The sequence below is a fragment of the Protomyctophum parallelum genome (genome assembly GCF_964188405.1).
Source record: "Protomyctophum parallelum genome assembly, chromosome: 12".
In the NCBI taxonomy this organism is placed as follows: Eukaryota; Metazoa; Chordata; class Actinopteri; order Myctophiformes; family Myctophidae; genus Protomyctophum; species Protomyctophum parallelum.
This window is the reverse complement of record NC_139712.1, coordinates 25,159,933-25,186,644: the sequence shown is the minus strand read 5'-3', so window position 1 is coordinate 25,186,644 and position 26,712 is coordinate 25,159,933. Positions and strand designations below refer to the sequence as shown.

The 26,712-nt window shown below is 43.0% G+C and overlaps 1 protein-coding gene across 2 annotated transcripts; it reads left to right on the top strand.

The window, feature by feature from the left end:
• Positions 1 to 947: 947 nt before the first annotated feature.
• tlcd4a (TLC domain containing 4a) lies at positions 948 to 25,619 on the top strand. Of its 2 annotated transcripts, none has more exons than XM_083778518.1 (7): positions 948 to 1,221; positions 6,282 to 6,457; positions 8,286 to 8,375; positions 11,183 to 11,241; positions 11,669 to 11,763; positions 21,440 to 21,513; positions 22,491 to 25,619. In XM_083778518.1, exons 2-7 carry the CDS (start codon positions 6,303 to 6,305, stop codon positions 22,843 to 22,845), a joined length of 828 nt encoding a protein of 275 aa, XP_083634644.1. In that variant the 5' UTR covers positions 948 to 1,221; positions 6,282 to 6,302; the 3' UTR covers positions 22,846 to 25,619. The 2 variants fall into 2 exon arrangements, with proteins under 2 accessions (XP_083634644.1, XP_083634645.1); XM_083778519.1 differs by lacking the exon at positions 948 to 1,221 and adding an exon at positions 1,342 to 1,478.
• Positions 25,620 to 26,712: the final 1,093 nt, after the last annotated feature.

Below are 26,712 nucleotides of genomic sequence, written 5' to 3'. Positions count from 1 at the left end.
AGAATTGTGCCTCCCAGTCCCGGCAGAGTAGTTCCGGAGTGGTTCCAACGGATTGTGTGTGGCCTTCATGGTCTTTCCCTAGTGGGTCTGATCGAGGGTAGCTACTGGGACGTAAGTCGGGACTTGATCACCCCGGCTGGGTCACCCGAGTGAGGGGTATGATGTTGGTAGACCTGAAACCCTGATGACCTTGGGATACATCACTGAGGATACGTCCCAGGTCATCCATGTGATGTATTTCCGTTATTTTTGTAAAACTTGCTATGCATCCCATGTTTATACATTCCACTGTTTCTCAACCAATTAATGGTCCATTGACTACTAATAACTTCCTAATAATAATGACTCAACCAGACAATCCGGTTCCCTTTTTCTGTTGAATTTCTTGACCTCCAACTTGTCAGTAAATTACTACATGGACTGTCATCATAGGTCATTCAGTTCATGGTTTCTCTACTAGTGGAAATAAAACTTCAACACATCCTACATTACTAATGCACGGTCAGGAACCTTGCACTATCCTAGTGAAAGAGGTGGGTGAAGTAAGTCTGACATAATGTGAATGTGACAAACATGTTGTTCTCAAAGGTGAAATTATGTGACTGGGGTGTCTATAGCCTATATGCCGATTTTAAATCCTAAAATGTAATTAATCTTGACCCTGAGAACATTGACTAGAATTCTGAGAAAATCAAACTGGACCTCTGTAATTTCTATGTGTGTGTGTGTGTGTGTGTGTGTGTGTGTGTGTGTGTGTGTGTGTGTGTGTGTGTGTGTGTGTGTGTGTGTGTGTGTGTGTGTGTGTGTGTGTGTGTGTGTGTGTGCGCGTGCGTGCGTGCGTGTGTGTGTGTGTGTCTTTAAGGATTCAACCGTAATTCGATCCCCACAGGAGTCAGGAGAGAGAGAGAGAGAGAGAGAGAGAGAATGAGACGGTGAGAGTTGTCCTACAGTAACCTCGCTCCACCACCACCATCATCAAGCAGTGCGTTTCACACAGCGTGCGTGGCAACAACAACAATATAATAACGCACGTTTTCCGTCGTGACGATAATAATGACGATAATAGTCAGACTGTCGTCATAATGAGCGTATAGTAAAAAACAGTGCAGCTCTATGTCAAGTGTCAACATGACTCGACATGGCTTTGGATTTCTCTCCAACAACAGAACCGAGCCTTCCCCAGCAGACACGCACGCAGACCCTCTGAATGACATCTGGACAGTAAGTAGCAATTCTTTCTTCACAGTCTTATTTTCGTTGCACCCATTAGGCTACGTATATTGACAGTTGACACTTAAATAACGAACGACCACCGCGCAGGGCATGCCTGTATACGCGGCTGTGGGGTCTTATTTTCTAGACTATACCCTTAAAACATTCACAACATTCATAACATTCGCAGCATGCAGCTTGGCAGGCAATGCGGCTGATATAGATCGAGGCAGGCATGCTTCCTCTAAAAGCACCAGCCAATTAAGGTATGATTCTTTTTTTGTTTCATTATTATTATTATTTTGTTCATGTATTAAAAACAAAATTGACTGTAATCTAATGATTTAATGTTCAGCAAATACAAAACAAATTGCTTTAAAGTTTAAGGCATAGGCCTGATTCTCCTCCGCTAGATCTTTGTTATTATTATTGCCTATTATACACACACACACACACACACACACACACACACACACACACACACACACACACACACACAGGTTACAGTGTGCAAGACTTTCACTCTGGCTGCAATATATGGCTATTTACATTATACAGGCTGGGGGGCGGGGGCAATGAGTGCAAGCTGCTAATTTTAGAACTTTAGTTTATGCACAAAGGCTGTTTTGTCTAAACAGTTAGGCCTGACAGCTGTATAGCATTGAGGCTAAAAGCTTTAAACACCTTTTGTACAATAATGTTATGACAACACATGCTGTGATCTACATGCTGCTGAGTTAGGCGGTTGCCTAGTACTAGTAGGCTATAGACACATTATTTAATGTGTTTGCCTGGTAGGTAGGGGTGGGCAACTTTGACGATGGAGAGGGCCACTATATTTCCACACTCACTCCAGAGGACCACATTGCATATTAGCAACAAAACAATAGCTAATATACAAGCTCAAACGCCCTGCGACGCGTTTTGAGCTAGTAGATCGGCTATTTTCCCTATTATTTGACAAAAAATACATTTTAAGACTAGTCATTAATATAGACTGAAGTGGGTCATGTTCGCATGTTTGGAATTGTAACAGCTGAAATCAATAACATATCGATACCGATATTAAACTGGGGGCCCCATTAAGTGAAGGTGGGGGCGGCATGTGGCCCCCGGGCCGCCAGTTGACCATGTAGCACATTCCACAACATGACATGCACTCTGTATTTAGCATGATACTATGTTTCACGTTGACCCTGAATAGCCCTAGAGTAAGTAGCCTCCACACAGCTCCGTTTGGAACCTCCGATATCGGGATATCCCTGCACGGGTAGAGCAGGGGTCGAGCCAGTCCAAAAGCCGTGGGGAAAACCCCTTTTGCAGTATCGTTTCCAAGAAGTAAAGGTAACCAGAACCGAGCTGCAGATGATAAACTTTTAAGATAGGCAGATGACAATTTTAAGAAAATAATAATAATAATAATATAAATAATAATACTAATACTAATACTAATACTAATACTAATAATAATAATAAACTTTATTTATGAAGCGCTTTTCGAAAACAATGTTTACAAAGTGTTTTACAGTGTCAAAGGATAACCAACAACAATCAAATGAAATGCATAAAAATAGACAGTGTAAGACAATAATAGAACCAAGGCATATACATACATGGACATGAAATAAAATGAGCAACATGATACATCTAAGGAAAGGCTTTAGTGTACAAATGTGTTTTCAAGTGTGATTTGAACGTTGCCTATCCTAATTTTTACTTCAACTCTAACTCTGGGGGAGCCCGGGTTCGAACTGGCAACCTTGCGGTTACCATCCACCCACTCTACCCCTGAGGCACCGCTGCCCACACGGCACTGTACTTTTTTGGGTGACACCCCCGAATGTCGGATTAGGCTTATTACGCTTAGGCAGACACAGGCTTTGAGAAAACATTATTCAAAGAGCCGACCAGTGATCTGCAGCTACTCAGTCAGGGGTAAATAGAAACTGAATGTTGGATCATTACAAGTCCTTTAGCTTTGTAGGATTACTGAGAATTAGTTCAGCCTCTTCCTGAAGGCATGAACACTACTAGATGTAAGATCTCCAACAAGGCTGTTCCATATTGTTTTGAAAAACATATTCAAATAGTTCAACTAGCCGAAATACATCGACACGTTGTGATTGTGAGCTTGTATGTCGGCTATTTGAACTATTCAAAAATCTTTTTCAAAATAGTAAAAAAAAAGTTTAGCACTGACGATTGAGGTCATGTATTACTCTGCAAAACAGTAATATTATACCATATTTCTTTGTAAAAAACAAAATAGCACATATTGCATATTACTCAGGATTTGTTGGCTACCGTTTGAAAACATTTAATTCAAAAGGTGAAGAGAGATTGCTGCTTTATTTTATAGCTTTTTGGCTGATTGGTGACTCCATATATGGAGATTCCTGATGTATATTGTTCTCTAACTGCCTCAGGTGTTTTGGACTTTGCCTGTACCTCGACTGCCTCTCATCCTGCATTTGGGTCCTATACACTCAACCTGACTCACACCGTGACATGATGTGTACACTATGTTTTCCACATCATCTCCGGTTAAGGTCAGTTAGAGATCAGTTAGAGATCTCCCTCTTCTAGGCGTTAGTTAAACATTGACCGGACGACCGCTCCCGGCAGCAGGTGTGTTAAGGCTTATTGCTTATAGCTCGCCAAGCAAAAGCTCTCACGTATTGCACCTTTTAAATGCGTTGTGAGTTTGTGATGGAACAGATCAGACAAAATGGATAAAGAGACACTCGCTCAACTGTACCGTTTAGAGTCTGAGGTAAGTGGTCAAAAGTAATGGTTCTTATCCTTTTACACAAGAACGCAGCTGGCAGAATTTAAATCTTCATCATTATCATTATACAATGACACGAGAAACACAGTCTTGAACACATCAAATTCAGTGTGTTTTGTTTTTATATAATGTATTACAATGGGGGTTTTTTCGTGGCTTTCATAGAGGGACAGACAGTAAGCTGACAGAGATGGGGTGGGGCAAGTAAAGGCCGTTGGTATCGGGAGTCGAACCTGCGGCACACTTGGCTACCGGCCAAGGTGCCTGGACCGCTGATCCACGGCCCAGGCCTATATAATGTATTATATTTCAGATGCCTTGTTGAGATTGTTGTCAGAGCCAGTATAACAGAAAAAGTATGCATGCTCACATGTTTTACCTAAGTAAAAGTACCAATACTGCAATATATAACTATTCTGTTACAAGTAAAAGCACTTGAGTAAAAATACAAATGTTTTCCTAAAGTACTGGATAACCTTGATGGCAAGTTACTGAAGCTCGCTGTACACCTGGTAACTAATCCAATTACTCACATTTTTAACCAAAGCCTGATGTGGGGGGTGTGTCCACAGATATGGAAGGAAGCTAAAGTTATTCCAATACCAAATAATTCTAAAGCTGCCCTATTAGCATTCTGCCAGTTCTTGCTAAACTAATGGAAAAATATGTCTGGTTTTACCTTATCTGCAGGTGGATAAAAAAGCTATTTATCCAGCAGATCACATAGAGTATACTATAATGGGAGTCTCTCAGACACTAAACATATTCACTGTGGAATTCCACAAGGAAGTTGCTTAGGTGCGACTCCTTTGTTGTTCACTATATTTATATATACGTATGTCTGCCACTAACGTGGAAGATCTGTCTGTAGGTTCTATGTTCCCCACTCAAAAAAGGCTCTACGTTCCCCACATATAAGAAACGGTCCCCGCTCAACCAAAAAGAGGTTCTATGTGCCCCACTCAAAAAAGGCTCTGTGTTCCCCACATATAAGAAACGGTCCCCGCTCAACCAAAAAGAGGTTCTATGTGCCCCACTCAAAAAAGGCTCTGTGTTCCCCACATATAAGAAACGGTCCCCGCTCAACCAAAAAGAGGTTCTATGTTCCCCACTCAAAAAAGGCTCTGTGTTCCCCACATATAAGAAACGGTCCCCGCTCAACCAAAAAGAGGTTCTATGTGCCCCACTCAAAAAAGGCTCTGTGTTCCCCACATATAAGAAACGGTCCCCGCTCAACCAAAAAGAGGTTCTATGTGCCCCACTCAAAAAAGGCTCTATGTTCCCCACATATAAGAAACGGTCCCCGCTCAACCAAAAAGAGGTTCTATGTTCCCCACTCAAAAAAAAAGAAACGGTTCTATAAAATGTTCCATGTTCCCCATCAACCATGGAGGCTGTGGACAGTTCTGAAGTTAACATGTTATTATGAAAAAAGGGAAAAGGGGAGGGGGGGGGGGGGGGGGGTTACAAGTGGCTACAAGTGGCTCGGGAGCCACATGCGGCCTGCAGGTTAATATCGGAATTCTGATGTAGGCTATTATTGATTTCAGCTGTTACAATTGCAAACATGACCCACTTTAACTTCCGTCTAAATTAGTACATGGGGATTAAGGATTATATGAATATAGCCGAGAACACTTTAGTCTATCATCGATACCATACACGTATGATAAGAGCGTTGCCAAAAGTAGGCATATGTGTGTGTGTGTGTGTGTGTGTGTGTGTGTGTGTGTGTGTGTGTGTGTGTGTGTGTGTGTGTGTGTGTGTTCCGGCCCCGGTCCCCAAAAGTAGGCAAGTGTGTGTGTGTGTTCTGCGGAACATACGTAGGTACGCTCCCACACAGTCACAATACCAGACTTGTTGCAATGGATCGATTTACAGTGCCAATAACTGATGCAATGAAGAATACAGTCATGTACAGGGCAATGACTTTCTGGAACTCTCTACCAGTATGCATCACAGAACTTAAGGGTAAAGGGCATTTTAAGAAAAGACTGAAGGATTTTCTTATACATATGGCAACATTTTTATTCTGTTTGTCAATATACCAGTTAATGTAATCTAGAGTGAATGCACTAACCGTATTTGTTATGCTGTAATGTACTTTTCTTTCTTTTGAATGTATTCTGTGAGGACCCCAGGAAGAATAGCTGTTGCCAGGTGTAATGTACAAAATATTGGCGATCCTAAATAAACTAAACTAAATCTCTCTCTCTCTCTCTCTCTCTCTCTCTCTCTCTCTCTCTCTCTCTCTCTCCCTCTCTCTCTCTCCCCCTCACAGAGGGGTTGATGTCGGGCGACCATGGATGCCTTCAGCCAGCTGATCGCGGTCATCACGGTGACGAGTTTCGTCTCCTTCCAGCTGCTGTTCCACAGGGTCAGCCCGTGGGTGTCGGCCCGCGTCAGCCGTGGCTTCCTCCGCCTCGGCGACCAGCAGAAGGTGGAATGGAACTCCAGGTAACTCGATGGAACGCCCAAGACTTCGCATCGATATTGGTAGAGGGCGCAAATCCACGGGTCATGTACTTTTTATTTGCATTGTAATCCCCATAGGGGGATTTTAGATGGCCTCATATAATGAGGCGATGTGTTTGAAAAATAAACATGTCATCCCGGGCCGTTTCACTCATATGGATATGAAGAATCAACTGACTGAGAGAAAACGCTGTTGTTCAACTGCTACTGAATTAGTTTGGTGCTCTATAGAGCGCCGAAGTCCTGACGTCACTCGCTCATCCCCTGGTTCCAAGGAGATGGTGGACTTTTATTTTTTCTCTATGGAGAAATAACATGGGGTCATCTTAAAATCGTCTCTGTTGTGGTTAAAAAATTAACAATATTTGTCGGGGATGTGTCTCTGTATCGTCTACGACAATCAGTCACTCATATTTGATACAGTCTGTTTCTAGCGAAAATGTAACTAATTTGGCAGCAGTAACAATAGCGTTTTCTCTCAGTCAGTTGACTCTGCATATCCATATGAGTGAAACGGCCCGGGATGACATGTTTATTTTTCAAACACAGTTCTGATATGAGGTCGATCTAAGATCCCCCTATGGGGATTATCATACAAATACAAAAGGACACAAACCCGTAGACTTAGCGCCCACAATTATGACATAATCGTCTAATCGCAAATAATTTGAGATCGGGATGTACTGCCACATTATCGGTATTGGCCCGATAATCGCCGTTATCGGTCAATATCGGTATCGGCTGACATTAACCAGACACATCGTGAGCAAATTAAATAAACAGATTAGGTTAATTGAAAATTGAATTGGCAAGTGGCAACGGATCACTGGAGGTCACTTACCGTATGCTCCTCTTTGTGGGCACATGTCTGCAGTGCAGAGACTGTATTAAAGCAGGCTGTCCGTCCGTCAGACTCACGCTGTCTGCTGTTGTGACTGACTGACTGACTGCAGAGTATTGGACTGCCTTAATGACATATTGGCCATTGATTGTCTGTCAGTAGTTACAGTGAGGATAACAAACGTTCAGCGTGTTTCTTCTTGTATTACATTCCTTTAGCCTTCAATACCTGCCGCTATACTGTACAAAATACCTTCTAGATCGGTTGTTCTCACAAAATCACAGACGTACAACATGATGTATGATCTGCAATCTTTGAATAGCCAACGCAAAAACGAATCTAAATTGACCTAAAGAATTTCCCCGATGCTTTACTGGTTTTAATGGATTGGTTGGGACATAATCTTAGGCCCTCTAAAATAACGTTTGCATCTCGAACAGGTTAGATCATCTACAGCAGATAATCAGACATTTGTTCTGTTTGGAACATGTCTTTAGAATTTTCAATTTAGTCATTTTAGCAGACGTTCTTAATCCAGAGCGATTTACAAGAACAAGTTGAACAACACATGGAAATACATAAACAATCAAACAGTCATCGAATCATACGTAAGCTAAGAACCTAACAGTGGAATATACTATATAGAGTGCTGTCTACATAAAATTATATCTAAATTACATAAGTTCAGCCTTTGCATATATGCCTGTAAGGTCGTCGAGGCTAGGGCAAGTGCAAGTGCTACGGAAAGTGCTACGGGCTAAGATGGAGTCTGAAGAGATGGGTTTTCAGACTATGGCAGAAGATTTGGACTGAGTGAGTCTGCAGTTCTGATTGCAGTGGGAAGTTCATTCCATAGTTTTGGAGTCAGAAGGGAGAAGAGTTTGGGATGTGTGGAGCGTTGTCCCGTACTCTTTCAGAGAGTATATAGCAGGTCATGACTTTTGTTTTGTTTTGGGACGTGTCTTTCAGGACGGTGTCGACGCTCCACGCCCTGCTGGTGGCGCTGTTCTGCCTCTACATCCTGTTGTTCGACGACAACGTCAACCAAGACCCAGTCTGGTGAGAACCCGAACCCTGCTCTGCTGCTGGTACTGATACACACTGAGCCTGTTAAAACCAGGACGGGAACCCCTTTTGGTGTTTTTAAACATTATGTTATACTTTGGCTATTGAAAAATAGCAGATCTACAAGATCATAGCGTGGTACCGAGTGCCGCGCTATGAGCTTGTACATCTGCTATTTTTGAAAAATCGTGAAAATGTGACGCAGATCTTTGGATATATATTCTTTCAGAGCGAACGTTTTTAACTCAAATCTTTGCTTCTGGGGGGATCCCTGGAACAACATATTTTCAAATGAGGGTCGGCGGCCAAATACATACAGTATATTTTTGGGGTCCTTGACATGAAAATGTTTGAGAATCGCTGACATAGAAACATGGTTTTTTTTCAGAAAACTGTCAGGATTTAGAAGGCATTTCGGCCTCAGGTCTAAATGGGTTAAAACCCTGATCTGCTATGCTGCTGGTACTGATACACACTCAGTCGGTTAGAACTTTTTTTTTTTTTTAAGTGTCAGATCGACTCAAACCACCCGATTCGACTGTTATCAATGGACAAGACCGCAGTTATCAGTACGGATCAGTCTGATTGTTTTGACTTAGTATGGGCATGCTCTGCCGACCCACCGGCTCAGTCGGTAGTTCTCCTTGATTATTTCGGTTGATAAGGGCTTGTTCTACATATTATGCGACCTACTCCGTTGAAAATAATTCAGTCGGCTTCTATCATCTGATTAGATTCCTTCGATCAGAGACGTCACATCACGTGACTGGTCCGTTTTACAGTCGAAGCGGGTGCTCAAACACTAACATGACAAAGTCCAAGGCTGTTTGTACAGCCTTGGGGGGGAGGGCATGCTGGCAGGCAGATAGTCAGGGCAGGCCTCAGCACTACTAGGATTCACTAGGAAATAAGTTTATAGCGCAATGTGTCAAGGAAATGTGGGATACCTGAGTTATATTTAAGGACGTCATAAACCAAGGCATGAGCAGCTGTTAAGCCACAAGAAGCTATTCTCTGTTCCCACTGACATTTGACCTGTGACTTGTGTGTTAGGACCCACCTTCTCCCCGAGGGGGGGTAGGAAAGGTATATAAGCTGAAGTCTGACTGAGATGTTGGGGTCAGTACGGTGTTCCATTGTAACGCTTCACTGCTGTCCACGTATTCGAATACAATCTATTCCAATACTCTGAAACTCTGAATTGTGTCTGTCTCATTATTGTGTTTCAACTGTGTTATATGTGCTCACCGACAGATTGCCTTAACATTTTTGGAGGTTCCTACCGATGATAGGTGGTGCTATGCTGCGGTAACAAATGTAGAAATGGTAGATTTCCCTTCCTGATTTTTGAGAGAAAGGGAAACGGGCAAGTGAAATGCTTCAGAATAAAAGCTCCCGGCATCCGGCTGGCACCACAGCGAGAGTGCTGCAGAACATTAGTGGCACTAAAAGTGTATACATACCTGTAAAATAAACATGAGAATCATTAGTCAGATATAATGTAATTCATAATTTGTAATATAAATATAATATGAGTTAGACATAATGTAAAGATGTAGGCATCTATCTCAGGGCGTCTGTGGCTCAGGAGGTAGAGCAGGTCGTCCAATGATCCCTGGGTCGGTGGTTCGAATCCCGGCTCCTCCTGTCCACATGTCGAAGTGTCCTTGGGCAAGAAGACACTGAACCCTAATACTCAAAGGGTTAACATGCTGCATTACTATGTGGGCCTATAAGTGTGTGCAAGTCTCACACGTCATTCGCCGATGCGGCAGTCAGCTGACCAATTGGGCAGGCTACTTAAGCTCACTAGACTCCATGCTCTTCCTGCCTTCCTCTGCTCATGGTTCCTGGTTGTAAAGCGCTTTGAGCACTTTGAAAAGTCTCCTTAAATCTAATACGCATAAATATGAGATGAGTCAGACATGCTGTAATTTTATCTGCCAGAGATGTCAGTGTATTTAATAATTTATATCACCAATATAAATCTATTACTGTGCCTACTAATGTGCGTACTGTATGTACAGATTGTCGCCGGTGGATATGAGGCTGATTTATGTCCAGTCAGTCTATGTTGGCCTATAAATATGGACTTGTCCACAGTGAATATAATGAGTAACTAATAATCTATGCAATCTATCTAATGCAATCTATCAACAATAAAATGTATATGGCAGTTATCCAATGTTATCCAAGTTTTATAAGCGCCATAAATTTATTGGCCTACATCACTTCCGTTTTCTTCCAACCTCTGTCTTTACGATATCGCTTATGGTTTAATAATTAAACCTCCTTGGCTTGTCCAGAGGGTCAACATTTAGTTACAGTGAGCCAAAGATGTTACAACATTGGCACATCATGACAATAAAGCCGTCCTTTTTAATTCTCACGAAGACTTGCAGTGTTTCTCTGGAAGATTATGAGGGAGTTTTGAGGGAGTGATGCCTTTTGATTTGAGCGTGTTCTCACAAGAATGTAATGCATTGTTCCACGACCACCTTTTTTCTTTGTTTTTATGACCTTTTTTCACTGACAAACTAAATAAAAATGAAGCTATGATGACTAAAACTAAGACCAAATATACTGGCAATTTCGTCAACAGATAAAAACTAGAGTAAAATGTTAGGGAGGGACTGGTGGAGTCGGAGAAGAGATCCAGTAAAACCAAAAGACAAGTCATTGTGTACTTGGTTGTGTGCAGGTGTCGAAATAGCCGATCTACAAGCTCACGTCAGCGCACGGCCGAGTATTAAATCAGACATTTCAACGCCATGCTGACAATGTGATTCTGTTCCTCACAGGGGAGATCCTACTCTGGTGAAGATCAACGTTGCCATCACAACCGGCTACCTCATATCTGGTGAGAGGAACCCTGAAACGTATGAAACGTATTTTGCACTGAAGAAAACCAGGGTACAGGTCATTGTAAATATCGACGGTGGGGGGCCCAGACGTCACAGTCAATTTGTATTGGGGGTGGGGAGGGGGGGGAGGGGGGGCAGGGCGGGGGTCGCGAGACATGGCCAAAGCATTTCCGGCGGTCCCGAGCCAAAAACGTTGAGAACCCCTGCTATATACAGTAGCCACGGTCATGTACAATATGTTTATGAGAATGGTTAGATTTAATTTAAAGCAACCAATGTCCCATTTGACTCATCATTTTTGATTGGTCTCGAATAGTGACTTTGGACCATATCAGCAATCTTGAAACAACTGCTGTGTTTTGTTTGTGATTTATTTACCTTTAATTCTCTCTATCTCTCTCTCTCTCTCTCTCTCTCTTTCAGATCTGCTGCTAATATGTTACTATTGGAAGGCAATAGGCGACAAGTTTTTTGTAGTTCATCACATGGCAGCGTTGTATGCTTACTACTATGTACTGGTGAGTTCCCTATTGGTCAGGCCAGATGAGACGGGGAGGAGTGAACCAATGGGCGAACAGCACTGTCCTCTGACGCTGGGTGAAGTCAATCCATTATAGTCTGATAGGTGGGACAGGTGTGAAAGACTCAGTCCGTTGAGTCAGTCTATAGTCTGATAGGTGGGAACAGGTGTGAAAGACTGTTGAGTCAGTCCATTATAGTATCAGGTGTGAAAGACTCTGTCTGTTGAGTCAGTTTAATGGGAGACAGGGTGGGAGACATGTGTGTGTCTTGGCGTTATGGAGGTGTATGGAAGCGTATGGTCTTGGCGCGGTAATGGAAGCGTATTGTCTTAGTGTGCTAATGGAAGCGTAGTGAAGCTACAGCGTGTCACAGGCTCTCGACATCTAAGTGTAATGAAGTGTCTTCCTCAGTCAGCGGTGAAGAGCAGTGCTGTTCGCCCTTGGTTTTAAAGCATCCTCCGGGTATCGTTATAAAGGCTCTGTCGCAGGTTATATTAATGTATGGCAATGGTATTATCTTTTTAGCATGGAATGCTCAATGATGATAATGGCTGATGCCCCTCCCCCCTCCATCTTGCGCTCACAGATACCATGCTCTCCCCCCTCCCTTTAGTTTTATACTGAGCCCCTTCCCGTATTGAACTGCAGCTGAACGCGTCAGGGCTCAGCGAGGCTGAATGTGCATGTGGACATTCACAACATGCTTCTGATGCATAGCTGAGCGGTCCAAGTTGCTGTGCTAAATGTGCATGGCAAATTACTTTTAACCTACTTTAATAACCTACAATATGTTTTGTGCCGAGTCAATAACTGTGCCTCTGTCCTCTTAGATACACGCAGGGGGCATTTTCACATTCTGACGCAGCCTGAAAAAGCATTTCTGGCAGCTCAGCTGCGTAGCGTGTCTCGTTATAGTCAGTCATTAGGCTCCCAATCCATACCACCTGGGTTCAAACATTGCTGCCGCAACTATTTTCTTTCCCCAACAACCGCAGACGAATTTTCTATACAAACCACATGCAAAGATACATGCAGTTTGTGTCGCTCAGCAGTCTCTGTGTTTTGTCAGTGCATTCTAATTGGGGAAAACTTAACCGCGCTGAGTAATCATGCTCAGCGTTATTATTTCATGCGTCAGCGGCTGGCAAGCAAACTAAATGCAGTGCCAACCACTCCTAAGAGTGACTTTATGTGTACAGTATATGTCTGCATGTCTGTATACTTTGTCTGTCTGAGTACGGACAACTGCAACACGGCTGGGTGACCTAAATTGTCGCTGTTGAGCAGCATGGCCGTGTGTGTCTCTATGTCCCCATGTATGTATGTGTGTTTAGGCAGCACACACACACACTCTCACACACACGCACACACTCAGACTCTCTCTCTCTCTGCACCGCTCGGTTCACACATTACATTGGTGTGATTTTTCAAAGACATTTTAATATTTCATGGACTCCATTTACAATGGGCTTTTACCTACAATGTGACTAGGGATGGAGCTCGACGATAACCAATACCCTGAAAACAAGCTTATTGAGTACCCGTTATCAATAAGCTTTGGGCTTATCAAGCCTGCTATCGAGCATAGCAGCCCATGACGTCATGTTTAAACAATCAAGACAAGAGGCGATCAAGATAATCGCACACGCTGGCACAAACGTCTAAAAGTGTATTGATACCTGCCAACCGAGTAAACAACATTACGCTTTTCACAGTCACTGTCTGTACAAATATTAACCATTAACAGTTCCTTGAATATTATTTTAGTGGTAAAAAGTTCAATTGCCTTCCGTTTGTTAGAAAAGTACTGTAGTTGAAGGCCCTAGTAAAATATACTGGTTCTATACAGAATGTATTGTCTCCCGTCTTTCCACAAAATAATAGAAAATGCTCAATAGTGGGCTCGATAAGAACGCGGCTCAATAAGCCTGATCGATAAGGTGTTCGTTATCAATACAAATTAATGAGCTCCATCCCTAAATGTGACACTTGCATTTTCTTTTGCATCCGTCTGTTGATTGCAGTATAGGAAAGGAACCAGGAAAGAACCATATTATAAAAGGCGAGTCAGGGAATGCGTCTGTCCTGAAAAATGACATGAACTACTAGCCAGGCCCTTCTGTTACTGGACACCTCTCATTCCAGACGCCACGTAGATGTTGACTGAAAGAATGCGATGAAATGTCGAGTCAAACAATACTGATAACGGGTACTCAATAAGCTTGTTTTCAATACTACCGTCCGTCTCTGACAATGGTAACATTTGCCTCTGATTGGCCTCCCGACACTCCCCTGCCTCTGATTGGCCTACCGACACTGTCCATCTTACCAGTCTTCCCTCCGAGGTCAAAGTCCAAGTCTTACGATTAGTCACACACGTTACCGCAGTGAAATTTGTTGTTTCCCCTGAAGTGAACATTTCCTTATAGACTCTTTTCTTTTTAGTATTTCGAGTTTGTTTTTATGTCATGTAGATAATCTTTCTTTTAGCAAATCACATATATGATTGTCACTTTGTCAGTAATAACCTTTTCCATTTAAAATGACCAATTTAAAAAGCTGAGGTTTAGAACGCTCGTGCGTTAATCCATAACTATAACAGCCAGTGGTGCCGTGGTGAGTGTATAACTGTTTGAACTGTGTGCTATGCTAATACTAATTTAAATGTGTTTTGTAAGTTATATAATGCAAATAATCTACTGTACACTAATAGCCACAGCGATGGATGTACAGTAATGTTGGACTAGACTGAGTGAAAGAAAGCATGCTTTAGTATTCCCCTCTGTCGTCACTTCTTCTTCGCCTCCGGCAGTGGTCGCATCTATTCGATTTCCTCTAATCCGTCTGTGTGTCTCTGTCTGTCCACTGCTATACAGCTAGAACGCAAACAAATTTAAAGAGCTTCAGAACCCATGCAACTACTTAGTTGAGCTGTCGCCACAGTTCGGGTAAAAACGACGTGAAGTCGGGTTGTGGGAAATTTAATTTACCAAAAAAGCATGGCGTTCTAAAACACTATGCCAAGTCATGTCCCTTTTACACCAAACCTCTTTGCCGGAAATGGCAGATCTACAAGCTCACAGCGATTTGCGTTGCGAGCTTGCAGATCGGCTATTTGCCCCCCCCCCCCCCCCCCACGATAGGGATGCTAGTGTTCATGTGGTTATAACCTAGACAGAGACTTCTGGTTCCTGTCTCGTCTGCAGTTTTTTGCGGTCGGTTGCCCTGCAGTCACAGTATGGAGTTACCAGTACCTAGACGTATGAGCATGCCCATGCTAACAGCGGGAGGCAGACTTTGGTTCGACATACCATTGGTCCGACTGGATTGAGGTTGGTGAGGCGTCCGTTAAAATGACCGGAGTAAGGTTGGTGAGGGGTCCGTTAATACGACCGGAGTAAGGTTGGTGAGGGGTCCGTTAAAACGACCGGAGTAAGGTTGGTGAGGGGTCCGTTAAAACGACCGGATTAAGGTTGGTGAGGGGTCCGTTAAAACGACCGGATTAAGGTTGGTGAGGGGTCCGTTAATACGACCGGAGTAAGGTTGGTGAGGGGTCCGTTAACGACCGTGCTCTGTGCTTGCGGTTATGGTTATAGGGTTTGAGGTAAATTGTCGTTCGGACCAATGGTATGTCGGACCAAACGCAGGCACCCCTTAATAGCTAGTAACTTGAGTGCGGGTGCACCTTTATACAGTAGGTGTGGCACAGCAGTGCGGGTGCACCTTGTACAGTATGTGTGTGGGCCATCAGTGCGGGTGCACCTTAAGTGGTACAGTTATGTGCCACATCATCGTAAGTTTCAATGGACGTTTATTTTTTGTTTCAGCCTCCCAGGTAAGAGACTCTCTCTGGAGTTTAGTGTGTGATGATGATGATGATGTTCCACAAATTAATGTCAAATAATGTCAGCCATGTTGTCAACTGTGAACTGTGAAGCCATGGCTTTGTATCAGGGCTGGGTTTCGCAAAGCTTCTTATTATTAATATTACTACAGTCCGTCAATCAATAAATCAATGACTCAATCAACCAATCAATCAATCACTCATCTCTGCTATTGAACACAAGTAATCAATTCCCACAGTTGAGATATGACTCATGCCCAGAACATTTCTATGAGCAACTATGTTAGATAACGTGCAGTTATTAGGTTCTATGGGATTTGTCAAGTGGCAATAGGCCTACCATTTCATAATTAAACTAGAAAAAGTGCCCTTCCGGGCACAGGTCTCCACCAGGTTATCCACAGATCCGTGCAGTTAGAGGTAAAAACACTTTTCGGCCAGTTATAGCGCCACCTTGAGGCTGAGTTGAAATTGTTCATGTGGCATTTCGTCCTCGGCCTAGTGGGAATGTGGGTGCACAATTTCACGGAAATCACGCGATGTGTTCATGATTTGCAGCATTTTGTTTGAAACTGAGCACTCCTGTGAACTTTGGAAGCCAATCTTAACCAATCAGGATGGAGTCTGATAAATCTGAAAGACCCGTTTCGTTGAATGGCTCTAGAGAGACTGTGTACCAATTTGCGTGATGTTTGGACAAAATCTGTAGGTGTACTGTGCAAAAACTTGTTTTGCACAAAGCGGCCTCCTGGTGGCGCTATAACAGGCCGTTCTGGAAAGTTTGGGGCAGAGGTTCATGGTTGGCATCCAGGGAGTGTGTGTGCAAAATTTGGCATCGACCGGGTTAACGGTGGCCGAGATTAGCTGTTCACGGACACACGGACACACGGACGGACGGACGGACACGCGGACGGACGGAGTGCAAAACATACTCTCCCCACATGCCTTCGGCCTGGTGGAGACAATTAATGATATCTTTAGTGGCAATAGGCCTACAATTTAATGTTAAATTACTGTTGGTGCAGAGGGTGAGTTGTGGAAATCAGGCCCTGATCTTATAAGCAACATGTATGAAAAACATGTTCTGTTTCCTCTGCATGGCTATTAACTGCTGCTCCGTCTATAGTGGCTGGCTCACTATGTGTTATCAAAGGCTGCTGTTCTGCTATTTACTATCAATGAATGTTGCTGAATAATATCAACTATAACATTTATGATTACTTAATTGTTAACGTGTATATCAACTATCGTTACACTAAACCCATTCGGAGCGGGAACCCCTTTTTGTGTTTTAAGCATTATGTCTGCTGTCCAAATGGATAGTTGGGTATGTCACCGTATGCTGTCCAAACGGATAGTTGGGTATGTCACCGTATGCTGTCCAAACGGATAGTTGGGTATGTCACCGTATGCTGTCCAAACGGATAGTTGGGTATGTCACCGTATGCTGTCCAAACGGATAGTTGGGTATGTCACCGTACTGTATGCTGTCCAAACGGATAGTTGGGTATGTCACCGTACTGTATGCTGTCCAAACGGATGAGGGCAAAGCGCACAAAAGCCTCTGGAAGAGCCTTACCGAATCGCTGGCCAATCGGAGGGGAGAATAGAGAGTTATTGCATGACTTAAATGTGTTTAAACGGAGTGTGCAGCATTAACAACAGTCTGCTTGCCAATGGGCAACCACGCTAATTAGATTTGTCCCAAACATTTTTCCAGTTTTTCATGTGTCTATGAGGTGGGCAAACAGCCATCAAACACAAATGTTTGGTCAAAACATGTGACTCGCATTGGAATTGCATTGTGGTGGCCATTAAACACAGACAAAAGACAGACAATGCGTTTGATATGTGTATGAGGCCATACAGAACATGTGTTTTGTCCGTGTGCTGTGACTTGTCTGTGTTTAACAGATTTTGTACATAGGACGTCTGAGAACGTCATAAGGACCCCGAAATATTAGTACTATTGACGTGTGAGGACGTCCTAGCGACGTCCTAGCGACGTCCCAGCGACGCGGGGCGAGATAAGAATATTCAGAATTTTTCCTATTTTTTTTTTTGGCATTTCGCTTTTCGCTTGCCGTATGCTAACGCTCAGTGCAACTATTAGCTTGTCATTGACTCCCATGTCGCGGCGGAAAGAATGACTCGTATCTCCTAATCCAAGGCGCTCTCCGCGGTGATGAATGGATCGATATGCTGGCGCTTCATTTCTGCTCCTCATCCGTCTCTCCCGCAAAATATGAACGTTTTTTGGAGCATAAAACAATATATTAAGATGATCGGGGATGTGAGGTCCCTTTGTAAAGTCAACTTTTTTAGGCAAGTGTTTCCTGTTTCATGGCTTTCAAAGTAAAAGCGATCAGACAACTCTGGCACTCTATAGCCTTTATTTTGAAGGCACTTCCTGTACTAAATGTGTTAATGGCCGCGCCAATGCATTTCCAATGGAAGTCACATGGTTTGACCAAACTTTTTTTTTTGATGGCTGTGTTCTTCCCCCCTCCTCCCATCAAACACACATGTTTGGTCAAACCAGGTGACTTCCATTGGAAATGCATTAGGGCGGCCATTAGTAGCTAAACACGAGATATCTCGAGGTTGGCATAGATTTGGTTAAACACACACAAGACACAGAACACGGACAAAACATGTGTTCTGTATTTGTGAGCCTAATAGATTAAGTGAAGAAACACAGACCTCTCTGCTACCAAGACGTCCGGCTTGCACTGCAATGCACATTTGGCTCTAATTAAAAAAAAGCATCTTGACAAAAATCACAATAGGAGCAGCAGGTTTAATGTTAAAGTGGAGCTGTATTGATGTCCCTGCAGTCAAGGACAATGTGAAATCATCCGGTATGATGACGTTGCTGTTACTCGATTCTGACGACGGTGTCCTGTATCCGCATCTATCGGCACAGGATGCAACACCAGGACACAGACTACATTAATACCTTTCAGTGTGTGTGTGTGTGTGTGTGTGGGGGGGGGGGGGGGGTAATTATGTGTCCCGATAGAGGTCGCATATTGTGTCTTTGATATGACACACACACACACACACACACACAGGCCTATACTCAGAAAAGCAGTCTTGTTCTAGTTTTAGCCGAGATATCCTTAATACTGGCATCACATTAAAATAATGTAAGGTGACATTTTGTCCCCAGAAGGGTTCGATCTAAAGGGCATTTGAGTGTGTGCCGTGGCGCCCTATATGGTGTCCAGGGGTGTCGGCCGCACAAGTGGCCGCCGCCAGCACGATCACCACTGCTCCCCGATTGGATCTGCTATTTTCCGAGTCTCCTCCCACCGAGTGGTTAAAACAGTTTCCGTGCCAGAGCCGTTAAGACGAGCTTACCTTTAGTCTGTCCAGCGTGCCAGAGCCATAAAGGCGAGCTTTGTTTAATCCACCTTAATCGGCAGTTGATTCGCATCGAATGTAGCATGTTGTAGCATATTTAGCTAACACTGAGCGCCGATCACGTAAAAATTGCCAAAAATCCCGTGCGCACGCCCGTGCACCCGCACAAACCGCCTCTATATGCATTATGGCTCATAATCTGCAAAAAATGCGATATTAGGTCCTTGATTAGACCAGAGATTGACTGATAAAAAAACGGATCGCTAGGATAGAAAGGCTTAAATCCACTACTGTGACCTGGCCTGACCTGTGACCTGGCCGACTTTCACTTGCGGTTCAAACCGATGTCAACATCCACTAGCTTTTGGGACATTAGTATTACAAATATGGCTGGCACTGGGCAACGACCCCATCTACTACACCCCATCGCGGCATTAAACAAACTGCCCCGCCGATAGGATGGTTCTGTAGACAGTGGGGACCTCATGTTTTGTTTTTGTTTTTTGTTTTGTCTTGGTGTTATGTGCTCTGTGTTGTTTTTAATGTGGGTGTTGAACTGTTGAACAGATTGTGAAGACAAATATCCTTTGGGACAATAAAGATTATTATTATTAGCCAGTTAGTGGGATGGCAGCTAGCTGTTGGATGAGCAAAAACACTAGCGAGGGATCCTGTGTTGCATTACATTGAAATCGGTGACCTATAATGAGTACGGTTTCGATGGAAGCAACAGCTGTACCTACTTGAAATAGGCACAGTGCCCTGCAAGCTGTGGGCCGTGGCCCATGGGGATTAAGCGCCACTAAAGTAAAATTTTTAATCCAGGCCTGGGAAATTGACCTGAGACAAAGATGTTTGAGAACCAAGCACTGCAGTGCAGTCTTACATTGGAGAATGTGCATTCTGTGCAACTACTACAGTAACTGGCCTATTTCACCCACCTCTGAACCGACTGACTCTGGGGATCACGGTCACACTGCACTTTTATTCCACCTATGAGGGAAGGGATTCTGCCAATGCATTTCAATGGGAATGGAGCTTTTTTTTCACCTTTTCTGCAGAAATCTGCAAACGGCAGCAAACTGTGGTGGTGTGGTGTGACCGTGCTCTTAGTCTTATAACCAGCTTAACTGATGGAGAGTTGGTAACCAAATGGACCTTTAACTCTTGAGAGCGTAAAATGAAACCAAATGGACCCTTACAGGTCCATTTGGTTTCATCGTACGCTCTCAAGAGTTAAGTTACTTAAAGGACCTATAACATAAAATTCAATTCAATTTCTTTTGTGTTTTTGGGGCTCCCATATGTGTTTTCTATCCCCACAAATAACCAATTTTGAACAATCAGGCCTTCATATCATATCAGGTGTTTTAATGGAATTGCTCTCAGGAACAGCTCGACTGATTTTGGCCTCATCGTGATGTCATCACTGTCACCCTACTTTGTATAATTCCCCTACTTCTTCAGTCTTCAGTTCCAAATTTGCATTTCCACTTTGTTTACAATGTCCACCATTGTTGATTTTCCAAGCTGGCATGGAATGGAAACAAGCCTGGTTTTATCTAGCATCAGTATTATAATGACTCAAATATTAAATAATATGCATATCAGCACCCCCACCACCTCAGGACATTGTGGTACTGCAGCTAAAACTGCTTTCAAAGTCCAGAAAGAAATGCCAAGGCCTGGTTATATCAGAGTGGTGATTGAGGCTCAAACCATTAGAAATAACTTCGAGGGACATAGACCATATGATTATTAAATATTAAAAGCAGTTTTAAAATGCATGTTATTTGCGCTTTAATTTACAAGAAGTCTACACAATAGAGAATGAAGAATAATTGTCATTTTTGATCAATAGTTTGCCTCCTAATGGTACCACATCAATACAGCATGGAATTGTGGACAAGATCTTATACAACAACAACTAAACAATATAGTTTAGGGTCTGAGAGGCTAAAATGACATTAATGATAGTCTCGTTGTATCCCTTTACTGTTTGGATGTTCTCACCTTGTGTTCTTTCAGGGTGAAGGGATGTTGCCATACTTTATCCCATTTAGGCCTAAGGCCGATTCTAAAAACGCCTTCTAAAGCCTGACCTAAGTTTTCTGGAAAAACTTCAAATATTTATATTGCAGCATCAAAACAATTACATTTTTGAATACTGTACATACTGTACAGAACCCAAATAGGCCTGAGGGGGTAAGACACCAAAAGGGGTTCCCGCCCAGAATGGGTTATACTGTGTGGATTTCCTCACCTTGTGTTCTTACAGGGTGAAGGGATGTTGTCATACAGTACTTTATACTGTGTGGAAGTTCTCACCTTGTGTTCTTACAGGGTGAAGGGATGTTGTCATACTTTATACTGTGTGGAAGTTCTCACCTTGTGTTCTTACAGGGTGAAGGGATGTTGTCATACTTTATACTGTGCGGAAGTTCTCACCTTGTGTTCTTACAGGGTGAAGGGATGTTGCCATACTTTGCAAACTTCCGTCTGTTGGCCGAGTTCTCCACTCCGTGCGTCAACCAGCGGTAGGTCGATCTCCTCCACGTGACCCCATCCCATTGCCTCTGTGATTTGCTGTTGATTTTGACAGCAAAGATTGACTTAGTTTTAGTGAAATAGACACACTGCTTTCTATCGTATATGATTTGGGTCCGTAAAGATGAATACAAAATGAATATAAATCTTTATACTGTCCAGTAATTAGGGAGGGGGTGAAATTATGACAGGCTGCTGTCAAAATATGACCCCCCCAGTCAAAAAACCTCTGTGTTTTAAATAGACAAATTTCGGGCCCTAAAGATGATTACATAATCAACATCTTAATACTGTTAAATACTTAGATAGGGAAGGGGTTGAAATAGTATTAAATATGACTCCCCAGACAAAACACACTTTGTGTTTGAAGTAGACACTTGTGCTTTCTAAGGTGTGATTTGGGGCCCTAAGGATGGATACAAAAGGAATATCAACATCCAAATACTGTTCAATAATTAGATGGGGAGGGGGGTGAAATTATGACAGGCAGTTGATGCTGTCAAAATATGACTCCCCAGTCAAAAACCTCTGTTTTAAATAGACACTATAGTGCTTTCTGGGGCAAAAAACACTTTGGGCTGTATTTTGCATGTCTTAAGTACCAGGTCTTATTCCCTAACTTGAGTAAACTAAAGACCTGGAGGCATGATCAATGCTCTTTAGCCACTCAGAATAGCCAAATGGCATTGATCACGCCTCCAGGTCTTTAGTTTACTCAAGTTAGGGAATATAAGACCTGGTACTTAAGACACGTTTAATTTGGGGCCCTAAAGATGAATACCCATGTAGGTAACACTTGCTATGCATCCATAAGCTTTGTAATTTGTATCACCAATTACTCCAGTAAAGTACAACATACCTCAAAATTGTAACTATACGGTATACGTATATATAAAATGTACTTAATTACTTTCCCACCTGTGTGTGTGTCTGCGTGTGCGCGCGCGCGCGTGTGTTTTTTTTCCAGCTGGTTCTTCGAGGTGCTCGGCTACGCCAAGTCCTCCCGTCCCAACATGGCCAACGGCGCCGCCATGGCGGCCGTCTTCTTCCTGGTGCGCATCGCCGTCATGCCGCTGTACTACAGCCGCATGTACGCCGTGATCGGCACGGCCGCCTACTACCGCTTGTCGCCGGGCGCCCGTGTGGCCTGGATCCTCCCCAGCGTCTGCCTGGACCTCATGAACGTCATGTGGATGCACAGGATCGCCCGCGGCTGCTACCGGATGCTGCAGTGCCGCCGCTCGCCGCCGCGGACCACATCGCCCAAAGTAGACAACGCGTCGCCGCTGCCGCCGCCTCGCAAAAACGGGAAGACGGACTGAGAGCGACAGACAGAGCGGCGGGCCAATGTTTGAAGCCGCCAAACACCCCCTACTGGCCAAAGCGGGAACTGCAGAGGGGTGTTTTTTTTGTTTTTTGTCCCGTGTATTTAGCACGAGTAAACCCACCTCGCCGCAGCAGCAGCTTGGGGTTTGACACGGAGCGCTCGTTGGCAGCATGTCCGTAATTTTAGACACCAAATGTTTGGTGTCCGAATCGAAAAAAGATGTGGAAGTAGTGTTCTTCTGGTCATAGATATAACAAACACAAAGTTGATGCCTCATTGGTCGCTGCGGTTCATTGGAGAGACGTGTCTCCATTACGCACGCGGAACCTTGGCAAGCTTCATGCTTCATGCTTCGCAAGGAATCTCAGGAAAAGGTTTCCTTCAACAAAGACACACGGCCCAGAGCCGGAAGAGGCGTCTACTGAGCAACTTCCATTGAAATTAATAGCAGGGGACAGGGCTGTCCGCTCTCTAGCTGATATATACTGTAACTATTTGAGAGCCATGCACGTATGTCGTGAGGAAACGGAACTCCCAAACGGAGCTGAGACGATGATGCCCCGACGTTGAACGCAAATCCATATGGACACTGACATGCCTGGTGAAGCTGAACGCTAAAAGGGGCATGGGTGGCGCACCCCCTATAGGGCTGATTGTGTAGTTTGTTTTCTGGTTGGTTGACAGAAGGGTGAAAATGCGTAAGGCTGGCGTTCTACTCAGAGTTATAGTACTCAAATACTCTGCTTCAATTAAAATATACTTGAGTAAAAGTACAAAAGGTATTGGCATTTGGTATCAAAATGTAGGTGAAGTACCAAAAGTAAAAGTAATAATTATACAGAATGTCACATTTCAAGTATTCAAATGTATGAAAATGTATTGAAAATCTACAAGCTCGAAATGGCTGAAATGTATACATACTAGGGCTGGTTAATGTATGTTTTGTAATAATAATCAAATTCTACAAAGTAACTAGTAACTCAAGTTTTCAAATAATTATAGTGGAGTCAAGTACAATTTTAGCCTCTGAGATATAGTGGAAGTAGAATGGAAATAATGAAATGAAATAAAAAAGAAAATAGCTCAAAATTAAAGTACAGTACTTGAGTAAATGTACTTTACCCCACTGTAAGTAACAGGATAAAACACGTTAGTACGGAGTCATATAACGAATAATAATATTACATTGACCTTTTCTCCCAAAGTAACGTGTTAACAATTTTCTCAAGCCTCGGTGGAATTGTGCATGGAGACATAATGAGACCATGCGTCATCATTAGATTTTGTCATCAGTATATGCTGCTTTGTAGCGATGGCAACATACAGCGCAGTCACCTCCCCATGCAGCCCTTAATAAGGAGTTGCAATGTCCCTTTAATACCTCGTTTTAGAGTAGCTTCAATGAGTGAATAGAGTGGATGAGACATTTCAATGTCCCTTAAAGGTGTAGTGAAATGAAACGTGTGGAATTTCACACGTTTTGACCATATCCGTGGTCACCATGTGGGCATACCTAACAATGGATGCCAAAAAACTGGAAAATTCTCGTTTTTTGTGTGTTTTTATATCAAAAGTCCATAAAATCTAAATGTAATTACTTCCTTAAAACGAAAATGTGCTGCGTGATGACGTGTCGACTCGAGGCCCACATCAATAAAAGCCAATAAAAATGAAGGTCACCCATTTGCTGCTACTGATTACAGAAATCCTCCGTTTTTTAATCCAATTCAAGATGACATCCAGACAGTGTATTACTCGTTTTCAACTTAATCATCACGCTTAAATATGTATATAGGTTGTGTACAGGTTAGAAAAAATAAGTTCACTACCTACACTACAGCATGATGTGTTCCCTAGTCTCCGCCCGGTCAGCTGTGGATTGGCTAGTCGATGCGGAAAAGCTTTTGTTTAGCAGTCCAAATGTCGGCGGTCCATCCAACGCTTTCCACAGCTGTCCAGCCTGTTCCCTCGTCTATACTAGATAGATTATTGTCTATACTAGATAGTGTGCAAATTATATATTTATTTATACAGGCCTATATTTGTTATTGAATGTTGAATAAACAGTAAAATCCTTATCAGTGTCAATTAACTTTGATGCGTGTGCAAATGGAACCAAATGGACCAGTTCGCTCCAACAGGATCTTTTCAGTGTGTGCAGAAAAAAACATACCTAAAACTACCTTACTACGTTACTGATAGTGTACAGTAGTTGCTTCATGGCAGGGATAGCGCAAAGCACCAATTAGCTGGTACATAGGTACCCATTATTAGTAGGGGGCGGGGCAGATACAATAAAATATCAAACATCTAAAATACTTATCGAGCAATTTACCCAAATTGTATTTTGAAAGTGAAATATCCCTTTAAATTACTATCCGGACATAACAATGGAAAGTGTCTTTCTTTAAAAGGTGGGCAGAGGTCAGATAGGTCATGTGTTGGACCATCGCGTTGGCCAAACGTCAGCAAAACTCTCAACTCTTACCTGCATGATGAGGAGGTCATTGACACTGAGCAGGTAATGAGCGGTTTACTGTAGGCTACTCTGTACGTTAGACAAAATGCATTGTTCCAGAAAGACATCATATTTTTTTACATCAAGTTAACTCTTGAGGGTGTTGCTGTGTAATAACTTGTTTTGTATTGTTGCTGTTTGACTGAGTTTAAGTTATGGTAAAACGTGAGTTCATGTTTAATACCCAAACCGCACCAAAGGGTCGGGTCGGGACAAACCACACCAATGGCTGCATTGGTGTGGTTTATCTTTTTTTTTTTTTAACGTTTTTTCCCTACCCAACCCTTTGGTGCGGTTTGGGCTTAAAGGACCACTTCACCCCTTTTGCAGCCAGATCTTGTTTTAATTAATGATGTTTGGGAGACAAGAAACACTTTCCTGGGGTTTTTATGTGGGTAATTTGTGGTCTTAGATTATTTCAGTATTTCAAGGTTGAAACACTGGGCTCACTTCCTTCCTGGACTGGATTTCTATAATGCTTTGGTGCACTGCTCCTCCTTGTGGATAGGGGGAGGGCTGTCTTACTGAGACAACATGTAGTCCAGGAAGTAAGTGAGCCCAGTGTCTGTGACATCATGGAGCCCATGGACACTTGCTAAAATATCTAAAAACAGATATTACCCGCATAAAAACCCCAGGAAAGTGTTGTGTCTCCCAAACATAATTAAAATAAGATCTGGTTGCAAAATGGGTGAAGTGGCCCTTTTAGGGGGACTGGGGGACGGGACGAAGACAACCTTGGGGGACCTCAAGTCAAAAGCACATAGATTGGGGAATTTCTTATACCTCAATTAATGGTCAGTCAAGTGCCATAAAATGTTTGTGTAGTGCTCAACATGATCATTCCAGTGGGCATTACTGAGGATTGCACATGGGACAGGACAGGACTGGACAGGAGTGGCCTGCATAGCCAGCCTTCATCTGCCTTTGCAATGCATAATTGCCCCAGGCAGATTAGGGCTCTTCTTTTTTTTACTATTTTGAAAAACATTTTTGAATAGTTAAAATAGCTACAAGCTCACAAGGTGTCGATAGATGTAGATCGGCTAGTTGTACTATTACAAAAAAAAATCAAAATAGTATAAAAACTATAATAGGTTTAGCATAGAGCCCTTGTGTGGCTCCTCTCAATTGTGGTGACGAGCCAACTAGATTTGTCTGGAACCAGGCTATGACCAACATGCAAATATGTGGGCTGGACATTACAGGAAAGAAATCCAACACTGACGGGGACGAGACTAATATCCACACAGTGATATTAGTATCACCATGTGAGGCTATAAGGACAGGAGTGGATTCATGCAGGGAAGTCATTGACTTTTCAAATTCAATTATCTTAACCTC